This window comes from Panthera uncia, chromosome B1 (assembly GCF_023721935.1).
Source record: "Panthera uncia isolate 11264 chromosome B1, Puncia_PCG_1.0, whole genome shotgun sequence".
Classification (NCBI taxonomy): Eukaryota; Metazoa; Chordata; class Mammalia; order Carnivora; family Felidae; genus Panthera; species Panthera uncia.
Window position 1 is genome coordinate 176266221 of NC_064811.1, and position 14338 is coordinate 176280558.

The 14338-nt window shown below is 39.9% G+C and overlaps 2 protein-coding genes across 7 annotated transcripts in view; one reads left to right on the top strand and one right to left on the bottom strand.

Annotated features, from left to right (window-relative positions):
* DLC1 (DLC1 Rho GTPase activating protein) overlaps window positions 1-14338 on the bottom strand; it is a 550042-nt gene that overhangs the window by 466804 nt on the left and 68900 nt on the right. For 5 of the 6 annotated variants that reach the window (XM_049631680.1, XM_049631683.1, XM_049631682.1 and 2 more), the window contains one exon: window positions 3081-3147. The exons of the other annotated variant lie outside the window; for it this stretch is intronic. The gene's annotated coding sequence lies outside the window, so the exon portion shown is untranslated. The remainder of the gene's footprint in view (window positions 1-3080; window positions 3148-14338) is intronic. 6 annotated transcript variants of the gene reach the window in all.
* On the top strand, window positions 1543-4758 carry CB1H8orf48 (chromosome B1 C8orf48 homolog). The gene has a single exon (XM_049631688.1). The coding sequence runs from the start codon at window positions 2413-2415 to the stop codon at window positions 3310-3312; it is 900 nt and encodes a 299-aa protein (XP_049487645.1). The 5' UTR covers window positions 1543-2412; the 3' UTR covers window positions 3313-4758.

Genomic DNA, 14338 nt, shown 5'->3' on the forward strand with positions numbered 1-14338 from the left:
CTTAGCCCTCCTCCCCGTTAAGAACTTTGAAGGAAGAGACAGTGTCTGCAGGGCAACAAAAGTAGTGCCATCGGGTGGTTAGGCCAGGAGCACCTGATTTATCTCCTTACTTCCTATTCCTTCCAGCCCTTGAAGTGGCAAGGGCTCCTGCCTGCGCTGTGCGTGCCAGAGCACATTGTTTTTCTTAATTTTTTAATTATGTGTTATTTTTATTTTTATTTAAATTTGAGAGAGAGAGAGAGAGAGAGAGAGAGAGAGAGAGAGAGAATGAATATGAATGAATCCAAATCAGGCTCCGTGCTGAGCATAAGCTCAGTCCCAGGCCCTGGGATCATGACCTGAGCTGAAATCAAGAGTCAGATGCTCAAGCAACTGAGCCACCCAGAGCACATTAGTTATGGCACTTTGCAAGCATACACTTGAGAGAAAAAGAGCTAACCTACAGAAGGGATCCAAATACCCATAGGTGTCAAAGCATAGGCAAGATAGCCAGGAGACATTTCGGCAAGTTCCATTAAACTTGCATTTTGTCAGGACCCTGCAAGGAACCTAACTGGGTCTTGGAAAACACACATATTAGAACACTAAACAATTTACTGGCTCATGCTGGTTATTACAAAAAAAAAAAAAAAAAAAAAGAAAAAAAAAGAAAAGAAAGAAAGAAAGAAAAGTCAATTACAGGATATTCTCCCCAAAAGTATCTGCTTCTAGGATAAGGTTATTAAAAAATATTTAGCACATTAGAAGGCATGAATATAGTTTATTTAAAGTATAGCTCCTTTGATTAATGTTTTCAGTTAAAAAGCGTTATAATGAATTATGTATAAATATTCAGACGATAAGGAAGGTTTTTAAAATAAACATAAAAAATGAAATCTTGAGCTATTGAGCTGCTGGAAATCACTTGGAGCTATCCACAAATTATATAAAGACTAACATGATAAAATATTATCTGGGTTGAATAAATGAAGTTGAAATCTCTTTATCATTAATATGAAGCTGGCTCATATTTGAGAGATGCTTTTTGAACATTTCAGACTTTTGACTCTTTGCCAAGGTGGACATTTTTGGAATAACATTAAGTATATCCTGGTTAGACTTCAATAACACACACGGGACCGACCAGGGAGCCCATTCTCTTGAAATCTCCCATACTTACTAAGACCTAGACTCAGACATTTATTAAGACCTAGAAAAAGTCTATCTTTAGAGTCAACGTATTCTGATTCGAGAGAATAGTTATTAATAAAATTCTGCCATGTTTTAAAAGAGGCTATCCTAAAAGGATATGTCGGGTAAAAGAGTAAATGGGTTGGGGTGGGGGTGGTTCAGAAAGATAAAGATGGGAGTTCCTTGACCTGGTAGTACTTATTTCACAGAATCTACTTTGTGACGTTGCATTTACTTCTGTTTTAAGAGTCATTCAATGCATTTACTTAACAGATGTATCTAACGCCTTCTAATGCGTCAGGGAGGTTTTAATTTAGTGGGGTGATGGGGGGGGGCATCATCAAATAGCTGCAAACCATGAAAGAAAAGGCTGTAAAGAGTCTGGGGCAGGGGTGGGTATGAAGCCCTTCCTGAGGAAATGGGATTTGAAGGGGTAACAATAATAAATCACATAAAAAGAAGGGGTGCTGACATGCCAGCCAGAGAACTGCTTGAACCAAAGACCTGAGAACCTGTGTTTCGCAAAGCCAGAGCACAGACTGACGTCCCAATACGGGAGCACAGAAAGTTGTGCAAGATGTGCAGGCAGTCTTGTAAGGATGGTTTCAGCAGTTCGATATTTACTCTAAGACATGGTTGACAAAAAGGTGATCTCCTGGCTAGAAGATCTGCAGACGTGTTTTTGCTTGCGCTTTTTCAGCCAGCATTTTTTTTTTTTTTTAATTTGGGCAGGGCAACATTCTTGAATTAGTTCAGAGGCCACCTATCCCCCGTCGGCCTCAGACAAATATTTGACCTCTGAGGAAAAGGAGTTTGTTAGATTTTCTAAAGGACTGTCAGATTTTATATTTAAACAGCACTACAGAAGAGCTGCTGGAAAGCAAACACGGTCCGAGCCTTGCACACCCAGCGACACCTGCGCTTGTCCGCGCAACGCAGAGGCGAAGCTGGGGAGGGCGGGGAAAGAGGAGGAGCTCGGTGCCTGCCGGCACCCACTGCGCATGACCGCATGACGCTGCCGTCCCCGTTGCCAAGGCAGCGGGAAGGCGTAGCCCGGAAGGGGAGCCTTGCTGAGCGACAGCCCTGAGACTGATCCCCGGTGCGCTCGGGGCTCGCTAGTTCCTGAGCCAGTTTTGACCGGAACAAAGCCGATGAACACCCAAGTATGATGCAAAGGGATAGCCATCTGCACAGAGGAATTCACAAAAGCCAGGGGAACTGGCCCAAACGGACTTGAGGGCTATGGCAGACCTTTCTGAGGACACCATTCCTGATGAGGTACAGAGTTCCGGTTCATTCAGCTCCTCTGGAGGACTGCAGCCCTGGCCCCAGGCCTCTGGGAGCAAACCTGCGAGTGGAAAGCCGACCACACCCTTGGAAGACGGAGACAAACAATCTGAGCTTCCAGACTACAAAAATAATGAGGAGAAGTTCAGCAGAAAATGGATCAACTATCTCAAGGGCAAAGAAACTAACTCTGGACAGTACCAACCAGACGCTAAACTTCAGACACAAAGCACTTGGGTATCCGATGAAGAACTGAACGCCCGGCAGTCTTTTTGCGCCGTTAAGATAAGCCTGATCCATCGCAGAGCAAACTTGAAGGAGAAAAAGAGCAGCAGACAAAAAAAGCCACAGCTTAGATTGGTTGCAGAGGCTTCAGAGATAGATGCCTTAAACTGTACTGTGCCTGATGAACTTTTGAATAGAATCTACTTAAAAAACATAAGGACAGCACCAAAACAGGTGGCAACAGCTGATCAACACATTTCTTCTCAGTGCCCCAGTTGCAACAGAAAAAGAGCAGAACTGGCTCAATCGGCCTTTCTGAGACAAAAGAAGACTTTACTGGAGTCACTTCTACTCCAAGAGAAAATGGATGAACATCTTTATACCAGAGACTTTCTTACCCTTATTGGAGATGCACATCAGGGCCTCCCCAGGCTTTCAGATGATCCCAAAATAATCTGGAAAAGACTGAATGAGAAAAGGCAGATCAGAAACTCTGGTTTTGAAAGGTCAGATACAGAACAGGTGTGGCAGAATGAAAAAAGTGTTTGTCATTTACCTTTTCTCCACCACCTGTCCAAACCACTTACACTATCCAAACAGGACACAGTGTTTATTAATGATAATGTGTAATGTGGATAAATGTTTCTGTTGTGTATTTGAATAATCATCATTTTTACAGGCACTTTGGAAACCAATTTAAGACTTTACTATGTTTTCTTCACAGATGTGATGACTAAAAACTTTCCATCCAGTACATTTTTTCACATTATAGAGGGCAACATTATAGTTGGTATACTTGCAAAGTTTTCACAATCCAGGAGAGAGATGTTGGTAGTTTAGACTAGGGTTTTGACCATACCAACAGAAAGAAGTACAGAAATGTAAGAGATAGTTAGGAGGTAATAACAGTCTTTGGTGAAGTAATGGGTATGGGATTTAATAAAGGGTAAATGTTAATAATGTTACTAAGTTTCTGACTTGTGCATTTGGATGAAAGATAACATCATTAAGATAGGAATATTGGAAAAGATCTTGTTTGATGGTAGTCATTAAGAGTGTGATTATCTGGACAAAGTTTAAGGTATATTTGAGACATCCACATTGAGAGGTTGAGAAATAGTTGGTTATTTGTGGGTGCAGTCTAAAGAAAAGGTTGAGCCTAGAGATTTGAAATAAAGTTGGAGGGGTGGTGGTGGTGGAATCGTTGACATCTGGTTGGGAATTGAAATAAGAGATATGGTGAGCTCTTCTAGAAGAAAGTAGAGTGAGAGAGAGGAGGGGCTATGAGCAACTCCTGAGAAATTCAGCAACTAACAGCTGGGTGGGAGAGAATAAGCCAGCGAAGAGGTTGAGAAGAAATGATCATAGGAAACCACGAATGTGTCATGTTACAGAGATCAAAGAAAGAATATTCCAAAAAGGATGGGTTGTCTAAGCATGCTAACTCAACAGAAAGTTCCTGTGAGATAACTTAGTTATGTGTTGGATTCTGTTGACCTTAGCAATAGTCACTTCACTTACAGAAATTGGGCAGACTAAGTGGATTGAGGAGTAAATGTAAGTTAAGGAAATGAAGACTTTGAATACACTATATTCCTGGTTAAGTGCAGGGAGATGGGGGGGGGGGTAAGCTGGAGATAGATACAGAATTGAGGAAAGAATGCTCTAAAAAGCCATTTTGTTCATAAAGATTCTATGAAACTTTTCTTGTTCCTCCTAATTTCCATTCTGATGAAACAGTATCACCCCCTGGAGAATACCATGGTGATCTGAAAATACATTTGTTGGAAAAGGGTTTGATGCATTCTGAGAAATTTTATCTGTTATTTCCCTATAAAAACATAAATCCTAGAATTACTGACAGCATCTGGATGTCATTTTTCTACATGTCTAACACCTAAGCTGTCACAGTCAAAAAGAAATTTGTAAAAATCAGCACAAAACAGTTTTTGTATCATGTTCCAATAACACTCTTTGGAGTTTAGACCTTCATTTATGTATAAAGATACTGTTGTATCCTGTAGAATTTAGCATATTTCCTCTTAGTCATTCCTAAATAAAATGGAAAACAAATCATTACCATTTTCATAGTAACTTTTTATTTAAAATCCACATTATGTCATTCTTTCTTTGCCATCTCAGTATATTCACATTTCACAATCAAATTCTGAATAATTTCCCATTTAGAATTCCTCATTAAAGGTCATAATCCACCCCTGTAGTCAACTCAGCTAGAAATGTTAGAGTCATTATTTGTTCCTCCTCTTTTAACAACCCCCAAGCTAACTACTTTTCAGCAAGACCACTGGATCATTCTTTAGTATCTTCTGACCATGACTTCTCATTTCCATCTCATTACCACCTATCCTCATCATCTCAGCCTCTCACTCCCGGCTTCTCTCCTCTCCAGTCCATTGTCTGCACAGTTGGCAGAATTATTTTTCTAACACAGAGACCTGTTCAACTTATTTCCTTGATTAAAAAAGTAGTAACTGATTTATCAGTGTTGTAGAAATAGCTCAAATTAACTAATGCCACATAGAGGTTCCTTCATATCTGATCCCCATTTACCTATCTAATCTCATCTTCTTCTGTGCCTCACCCCAAACCCACCTATTTTATCCTCTACACAACTTTCACATCTCTGAACTCTCTTGTTCTTTGTGCTGCTGTGGTCTACAAGTAACATTTGTTTTATTCAAATTCTCTTAATTGTCTTTTATAGATGGTGTACTCTTTAATTTTGTTTTAGTTCTTCTATTTCATTATAGTAAATAGGTAATACAGTTACACGGTTTAAAAAATCAAAATGATGTTAAAAGGTTTTAGTATGCAGTTTTCCTACCACCTGATCCCATCCCATCCCACTTAATTCTATGCTGTCCAGCCAGACCTTTGCCTGCCAGGGGTTAACTCTTTACTTGCTGAATGATCAGACAACCGGGTATCCCAGGATGAGGACAGAGGTAGAAGAAATGCAGGAATTGGGGAGTGGCCATTTACCAATCAGGAGAGAGTATTTCTATATTTTAAACAGTCTGAACTGAATTAGTGTGTATGAGCTGAATATTCATGTTAACCGTAAGTAGCCACTTAATGCTAGTTTCTTATGCCTTTCAAGTGTTTATGCAAACATAAACATCAAAGATAACTTATGTACTCTCTTCTGTACCTTGTTTTTTCCCCCGTTATAACGTGTGTGTGTGCGTATATATATCATAAAATTTGCTATTTTAGCCATGGCTAATTGTACCATTCAGTGGCATAATTTACATTTACAATGTTGTATAGTTTCTCATCACCCCAAACAGAAACTCCAGATACATTAAGCAATAACCGCTCCACCCCCCCCCCCTTTTTCTCCTTCCAGTCCCTGGTAGCTGGCCTCTAATGTACTGTGTCAATGAATTTGCTTATTCTAGACATTTCATATAAATGGAATCAAAATATTTGTTCTTCTATGTCTGGCTTATTTTACCACACACCGTTTTGAAGATTCACCTATATTGTAGCATGTATCAGAATTTCATTCTGTTTAAGACTGAATATTATACCGTTATATGCATATACATTAGAGGTATGTTTATTCATTCATCTGCTGATGGACACTTGGGTTGTTTCCACTTTTTGGTTACTGTGAATAATGCCACTATGAGTGTTGGCATACAAGTATCTGTTTGGACACCCGTTTTCAATTCTTTGGGGTCGATACCTAGAAGTAGAATGGCTGGGTCACATGGTAATTCTAACTTTTTGAAGAACTGCCAGATGGTTTCCACAGCAGTTACAGAACTTTACATTTCGATGAGCAAGGTACAAGGGTTCCAAATTTTCCATGTCTTGTTATGTTCTATTTTTTAAAAATGATAACCATGCAAGTAGGTGTGAAGCAGCGACTCATTTCACTTTGGATTTTCATTTGCCTAATGAGGTTGAACATCTTTCCAAGTGCTTATTGGCCATATGTGTATCATCTTTGGGGAAATGTCTATTCAAAGACCTTTTTTTTTTAATTGGGTTGACTATTTTATTGAATTGGGAGAGTTATTGATATATTCTGGATCTGAAAATCTTACCAGATATGTGAGTTGCAAATATTTTCTTCCATTCTGTGGGTTGCCTTTTCAGTCTCTTAATAGTGTTCTTTGGTGCATAAAACTTTTGGATTTTAATGTAGTCAAATGTGTCTTTTTTCTTTTGTTGTTTATGCTTTTGTTGTCATATTTAAGAAAGCATTGCCAAATCTAAGGTCATGTGTATTTGTCCCTCTGTTTTCTTCTAAGTGTTCTGTGGTCTTAGGTCTTGTGTTTAGGTCTTTAACCCATTTTGAATTTTCTTTTTTTTTTTTTTTTAAATTTTTTTTTTTAACGTTTATTTATTTTTGAGACAGAGGGAGACAGAGCATGAATGGGGGAGGGTCAGAGAGAGGGAGACACAGAATCTTAAACAGGCTCCAGGCTCTGAGCTGTCAGCACAGAGCCCGACGCGGGGCTCGAACTCACGGACTGCGAGATCATGACCTGAGCCAAAGTCGGCTGCTTAACCGACTGAGCCACCCAGGCGCCCCTTGAATTTTCTTTTTATTTATGGTGTGAAGTAAGGCTTCATTCTTCTACATGTGGATATCCAGTTTTTCCAGCACAATTATTGAAGAGACTGCTCTTTCCCCATTGAACAGTTTCAGCACTCCTGTCAAAAATCAGTTCACCATAAATTTGAGGGTTTATTCCTAGACACTAAATGCTATTCCACTGATCTGTAGGTCTCCTTATGCTGGTACCACAATGTCTCATTATTGTGCTTTGTAGTTAGTTTTGAAATCAGTACATGTGAAATCTTCTTCTCTGTTATTCTTTTTCAAGACTGTTTTGGCTATTCAGTGTCTCTTAAGAGTCCATATAAATTTTAGGATGGTTTCTTCCATTTCTGCAATAAACATCATTGGAATTTTGATGGGGATTGCATGGAATCTGTAAATTGCTTTGATAATATTGTCATCTTAACTATATTAAGTCTTCCTTCCAATCCAAGCACAAGGGATGTTTTTTCATTAATGTAGGCTTTTAATTTCTCTCAGCAGTGTTTTGTAGTTTTCAGTGTATAAGTTGTAGGATACTTTTGTTGAATCTGTTCCTAAGCACTGTATTTTATTCCCTTGTTTGCTATTGTAAATGAAATTTTTTCCAATCCAATTTCTTCTTGGATGTCCACTGATAGTGAATAAAACCACAACTGATTTGTTGCAGGTTGATTCTGGATCCTGAAAATTTGTTTCAATTCACTTATTGGCTCTAACAGGGTTTTTTTTTTTTTTTTTTTTTAGTGGATTATTTAGAGTTTCCTAGCTATAAGATTATGTCATCTGTGAACAGAGGTAATTTTACTTTTTCCTTCCAACCTTCCAATTTGGATAATTTTTTTTTCTTTTTCTTTTTTGCTTAATTTGGTTCTCACTTCTAGTACTATAATGAATACCAGTGGTGAAAACAGACATCCTTGTCTTGTCCCTGGTGGTTTTTCGTTTTTGTTTTTGTTTTTAATTGTTTTAATGTTTATTTTTGAGAGACAGAGATAGAGTGTGAGCAGGGAGATGCAGAGAGATAGAGGGAGACATAGAATCCAAAGCAGGCTCCAGACTCTGAGCTGTCAGCACAGAGCCTGATGCGGGGCTCAAACCCACAAACCCTGAGATCATGACCTGAGCCAAAGTTGGATGCTTAACCCACAGGAACCCAGGCTCCCCTGTCTTGTCCCTGGTTTGAGGGGAAGAGCTTTCAGTCTTGGACCATTGAATATGATGTTAGTTGTGGGTTGTTTATAAGTGGGCTTCTTATACTGAGGACGTTCCCTTCTAAATTTGTTAAATTTTTATCACAAAAAAATGTTGAATTTTGTCCAAAAAATTTTTTTTCTGCATCAATTGAGATGATCATATGGTTTGATGTACCATTTCGCCCAATCTAAAACCTTGTTTTCATTGCACACATTTGATAACCCTAAAGCAATTGACTAATTAAAATCAATCATGCTCCTATGGGATTAATATAAATTCATATTAGAATACTTGTATCTCAATATGTTTTTCCTTATTACTTGATTGTGAGCATCTCAAGTGTAGAGACTTTACATTACATCATATCTATGGCGTGTAGCACAGTTGAGCATGAATGGGGCCCAATAAAAGCTTCATGGATGAAAAAACAAGTGCATCAAAGCAATGAAATTTAATATGTCTTTTGCACCAAAATAGGAAAAATAATTCGGGCATACCCTTTTCTGTCAACATTTTGCTTTTGTGCAGCTATCATTTTTCTTTCTCTTTCCATGGGTTGATGCTTCCCTTTTATCATGAGTACACATACATTTTCTCAGTGGCAAATTAATAGAATGTTTTTGATAAGACATCTTTCCAGAAGTATGTGACCGATTAATACAGTTTTCATTTTAAAAAATATAAAAATATTTCTTTGGAATCCACGTTCTCAGATAGAAAAAAAATCATCTGAATTATTCATTTTAAAGATAATTCAGGGGCTCCTGGGTGGCTCAGTCAGTTAAAGCATCCGACTCTTGATTTTGGCTCAGATCATGATCTCACAGTTCATGAAATAGAGCCCAGCGTCAGGCTCTGTGCTTATAGTGCAGAATCTGGGGGTTCCCTCTCTCCCTCTCTCTCTGCCCTTTCCCTGCTCACTCTCTCTCTCTCTTAATTAAAAAAATAAAGATAATTCATGGGTTTCTGCAGTTTTGAAGCAACAAGTTTCTTGTTGCTAAACTTGAACAAAATTTTTTATTGCCTCTGAGTACATCCAAAAGGAATGAATATCCTTTTTCCAAACTCTTTATAGCTGCACTCAAGAGATTCCAGTACAGCTGGAAAAGAAAGTCGAACAGATCAGATGCTGAAAAACCACATATTTCCCCAATGCACTAAAAACACATCCAGCAACTTAGGAATATACAAATATGCAATTTGTGTAATTGTAAGATACAAATTACATAAATATGCATCTATTTAGTTTACCTTCTGTCATCTAGAATTGTTACAAAAATTTCTGCCTCTGCAAATCTCTATGCCTTTAATAAACAATATAATAATGAAATCCTTAAGGCAGAAGTAAGTGATGTGTCAGACGGAGAGAAAAGAAAGTTCAGTTCTGAACGTCTGAGTCATTCAAATTCCAATCTCAGAGCTATTTAGGAATGTTTGGGACACCCAGCTCAGAATATCTCCCATTTTAAACATATTCGTTTGTTTCATGATGGAACCTAATATAGTAATTTAGTTGTATCCGCAGCAGCATGAACAAGTTGCAAAGAAATAGGAATTGTGGCTCTACCTAGGTGTGGTCTTAGCCCCTCATTTTTTTTTTCTGAAATTGACAGATGAAAATGACATACATACATAGTTAATTTAACATACAGAAAAGGAAAAGCCAGCTGAACTTCTGTTCTCAGTTGCTAATACCCTTTGGAATAGGAAATACAGAAAATTTCCAACTTGCAGCAGACTCAAATTACAGGGAAAAATGCAAAATTCTATCAGGGTGGCAGAAATAATCCTAACGCCTGGTTTTGTTGACCCCACTGTTTGTTGACGTATTAACTGAGGTTTAGGAGAAAGTACATTGTGGTGCATGCCACCAAAAATTTGCTTTGGATGTCAAGACTGATGACCCCACACAATGCCCGAGAGGTTACAAAAGGTTTATTACTCACATAATGAAGTCTTCTCGGAGGGACAAAGGGCAAACTCCCAAGCAGATCTCCAAATGGCTCCAAAAAGAGGAAAAGAGGCTGCCTTGGCTTTTCTTGCCATTAGAGACTGGAGCTGAGGTGAGGATTCCCACCTGTGTGCTGGGACCAGCATGGTTTGAATTTCCTGCCAGTAACAAAGAAGGGAGCACCTGGGCTTTCTTCTTAGCTAACCCAAAGGTAGGGCAGAAAGGTGGGGCTGGCAAGTTTTGACTGTCAAACATCAAAAATGCAATCAGACTCTTTAGAATAACTCACCCCTGATATCTGACTGATGACGGAAATACACTATATTGCATTAAGTGAAATTTTGACTCATTAAAGTATGCTGTAATGACGCTCTGTGAATCCTGTAGCCTGAAACTGGTGAGGGTAATAGAAGTCCCACCTACCACTTGTTCAAGAGACCAGCATTGTGTATTTTTAGAAGTGAAATTGTCACTTTGAACAATGAGCTCCAACGGGGACGTACTGTGGCTTTAATATGTAACCTTGATTTATATTTTGAGGATCTGTCAGGCAAGAGATTCCCATAGTTACGTTCACCAAAGATAGAAACTTTGGATATGTAATTGCTGTTGCTCTCATTGGTGGAGCTGCTGGCAATGGCCCACGAGTCCGTCAACAGGCACAGATGGAATCAATTGTTGGCCAGGGTAGGATGACTGCCTAAAGTTCAGCTGATTTGGCTGACCCTTGGCTCCCATTCTCTACCAAGGATGTCCAGATTAAGGAATTAAAAGCAGAAGCTCTCCAGTAAATTCCATTCTGTGCCGTTTTGATGCTGTCCATAAAGGGTACATGCCCCCGTTGCTGTTCACTCATGGGATCCCCAAAGGGCTACCTAAGTAACCAGGGGTTTGAAAGAGAAGCAACAGGTCCCCCTCTCTTGTAGGTGGAATACTCCTAAGGGTCCAGACTTCGCTTTATCTCGTAGGGAACATTTCTCTCTTGGGGAGGCTCCGGTGTTTCTGCTAAGCTTGTAGAATGCTGCCTCCATGACCCTCAGAACGATATGGAGCTTCAAAGACTCAGGGCCTGTGAGAACCTATGTTTCCAGAAGAGCTCAGTCTGCAGTCCCTAACTGCCACTCTAATGGAACGGAGAAGGGCAGTGACGCCACCAAAAATCTATGGGTGGTCCAGAAATTCTAGGAAGGATGACAAGTGTGAGAGAAGCATGCTAAAACCTCTCCAGTGACTGCTTCTCTGGGGGCAGGGAGAGGGAACACTAATGGAACTACCTGTGTATTGCAATGTGAACAAATTCTAGAGCCCTTTGTTACAAGGGGCCCCAATTCAAGATGGGCCTATTTGTAAATAATAGCAGAAACAGACTTAAGTAAAATGTGTAAGGGAGGACTAAGTTGCCTCCAAATCCCAAAACGGCCTAAAAGATACTGGGCTTAATATGGTGGCTACAGAGAGTGACAACTGCTGCTTCTTGTTAGTGTTAAAGATGTAGTAGGGGCGCCTGGGTGGCTCAGTCGGTTAAGCAGGCGACCTTGGCTCAGGTCATGATCTCACGGTCCGTGAGTTCGAGCCCCACATCGGGCTCTGTGCTGACAGCTCAGAGCCTGGAGCCTGTTTCAGGTTCTGTGTCTCCCTCTCTCTGACCCTCCCCTGTTCATGCTCTGTTTCTCCCTGTCTCAAAAATAAAATAAAACATTAAAAAAATAAATAAATAAAGATGTAGAGGCCTTCCACTTAACAAATAATTTTCAGGAATTTGACCAGGGATGCTGGGCCTTGAGACGCCCATTCCCCTTTTTGAGCTCCCTCTTTTCTTCCTTCTTTGTTTTTAATTTCGTCCTTCCATCAAAAAAAAAAAATATTGTATTTCATGCAACGTGGAGTGCACACATCAAAGTCACCGAGAAAAAATTTTAATGCATTAAATACAACAATAACAACCTGTGTGTGTGCGTGTGTGTGTCTGTGTGTGTGAAGTAGGTAGACTACATGGACAAAATTCTAGTCCCCATGGGGGACAAAGCTTTGAGGAAAACACCCCGTCCATTTGACTTCATCTCTTAAATGAAAGAACGTTTCTATTGCCTCGGGAGGTTATCATACTCTGCTCCAGGATGGAAGCTTTTCCAGAGTCAGGATGTGATAATGCACATCCCTGGAGAGATTTTCTTCCACAGTGAAGTGGTGTGAGAGAGAAAAAAAAAAAAATTTGCACAACCACTCTCTTCAAGATAATACCATAAATATGATATTTAATATTTTCATTTTACAGTATAGGCCGTACCAACTTACTAATTCCTTAGCAAAACACGGATTCTTTAGGGGGGAAAAAGCTGTGTAAGACAATCTGTCTCTTCCTCTTGCCTAGTTTCTGGTGGTTTGCCGACAATTTTTTGTATTCCTTGCCTTATAGACACATTATCCCAATCTTTGCCTTCATGTCAGGTTGAGTCCTCCCTGTGTGCATGTGCAAATTTCCCCTTTCTATGAGGACGCCAGTCGCCAGTCGGGGCGCCCTCAACTATCTCCTTTTAACTGGACTATCTTTAAAGATCCTATCTCCAACTAAAGTCACATTCTTCAGATTAGGACTTTGATATGTAAATTAGGACTTTGATATGTAAGTGGGGAAGGAGGGGAGTGGAACACAATTCAAACCAAAGCAGAGGGGGTGGCAGGTAAAGGATTGGGATGAAATTCCCAGAATTTCATTTTAGCTAAATCATTCTAGAATCTTAAGTTGAAGACAGGTAGTCAAGATAATAATTTTCAATCATGCTACACATTAGGATTACCTGAGAAGCTCTCAAAGTAAACCACTACCCAGGCTTTCCTTCTAGGCATTCTGACTTGTCCTGGGGTAGAGACATGGCAACAGTGTTTTTCAGAAGCTTCTCAAGGGAGTATAATACACAGCTGCATTTAGAACTACTTTTTTGGAATGATAAGGCTGAAGGCAGGAAGACCAACTCTGAGGTTGTTTTGTTAATCAAGGAAAGAGATAATAATGCTCTGAAGCTCGGCATCAGCAGTGGGAAAGAGAAAGAGAGGAAGAGATAGGTGGGTTCTAGAAACAGGAAGTAAATCAGCAGGACTTAAGACTGGATGGGGTGGGGGGGTTGGTAGGGAAGAACAAAGTTGATGCCTCTGTTCCCATCAGCTACGTGCTGGTGTCATCAGCAGACATTAAAGATAAAAGAGGTTTGTTCTCTTGGGGGAGAGCGAAATAACTGAACTGATGGAGTTTTTAACAAACTTGTTATTTTGAGATAATTATAGAGTCACATGCAGTTCTAATAAATAGTACAGAGATCTGATGTACCATCTACCCAGTTTCTTTCGATTGTAACATCTTGCAAAACTATAATAGTATATCATAGCAGGATGTTGATACAGTGGAGATACAAAACAGTTCCAGGGGTACCCGGGTGGCTCAGTCGGTTAAGCATACGACTCTTGATTTGGCTCAGGTCATGATCATGGTTCATGAGTTCAGGGCCCCATGTTGGGCTCCGCACTGGCTGTGTACAGCCTGCTTGGGATTGTCTCTCTCAAAATAAATAAACATTTGAAAACAAATGGGGCACCTACGTGGCTCAGTGGGTTGAGCATCGACTCTTGATTTTGGTTCAGGTCACCATCTCATGGTTTGGGAGTTTGAGCCCCGCGTCGGGCTCCTTGCTGACAGCATGGAACCTGCCTGAGGTTCTCTCTCTCTCTCTCTCTCTCTCTCTCTCTCTTTGCCCCTCCCCTACTCGTGCACTCTCTCTCTCTCTCTCAAAATAAATAAACTTAAAAAAAAAAACCAAACACTTCCATTACCACAAGATCCGCTGAGTTTGAGATGCTGGCAGAGAGTTGTCAAGTAAGACTTGCTCTTCCTTACCTAGTTTTGATCACTCCAAGGTACCAGAAATCTGCCAAAACTA

What these genes read in the sequence shown, in the direction of transcription:
- CB1H8orf48 (XM_049631688.1), top strand. Translation starts at nt 2,413, where the DNA reads ATGGCAGACCTTTCTGAGGACACCATTCCTGATGAGGTACAGAGTTCC.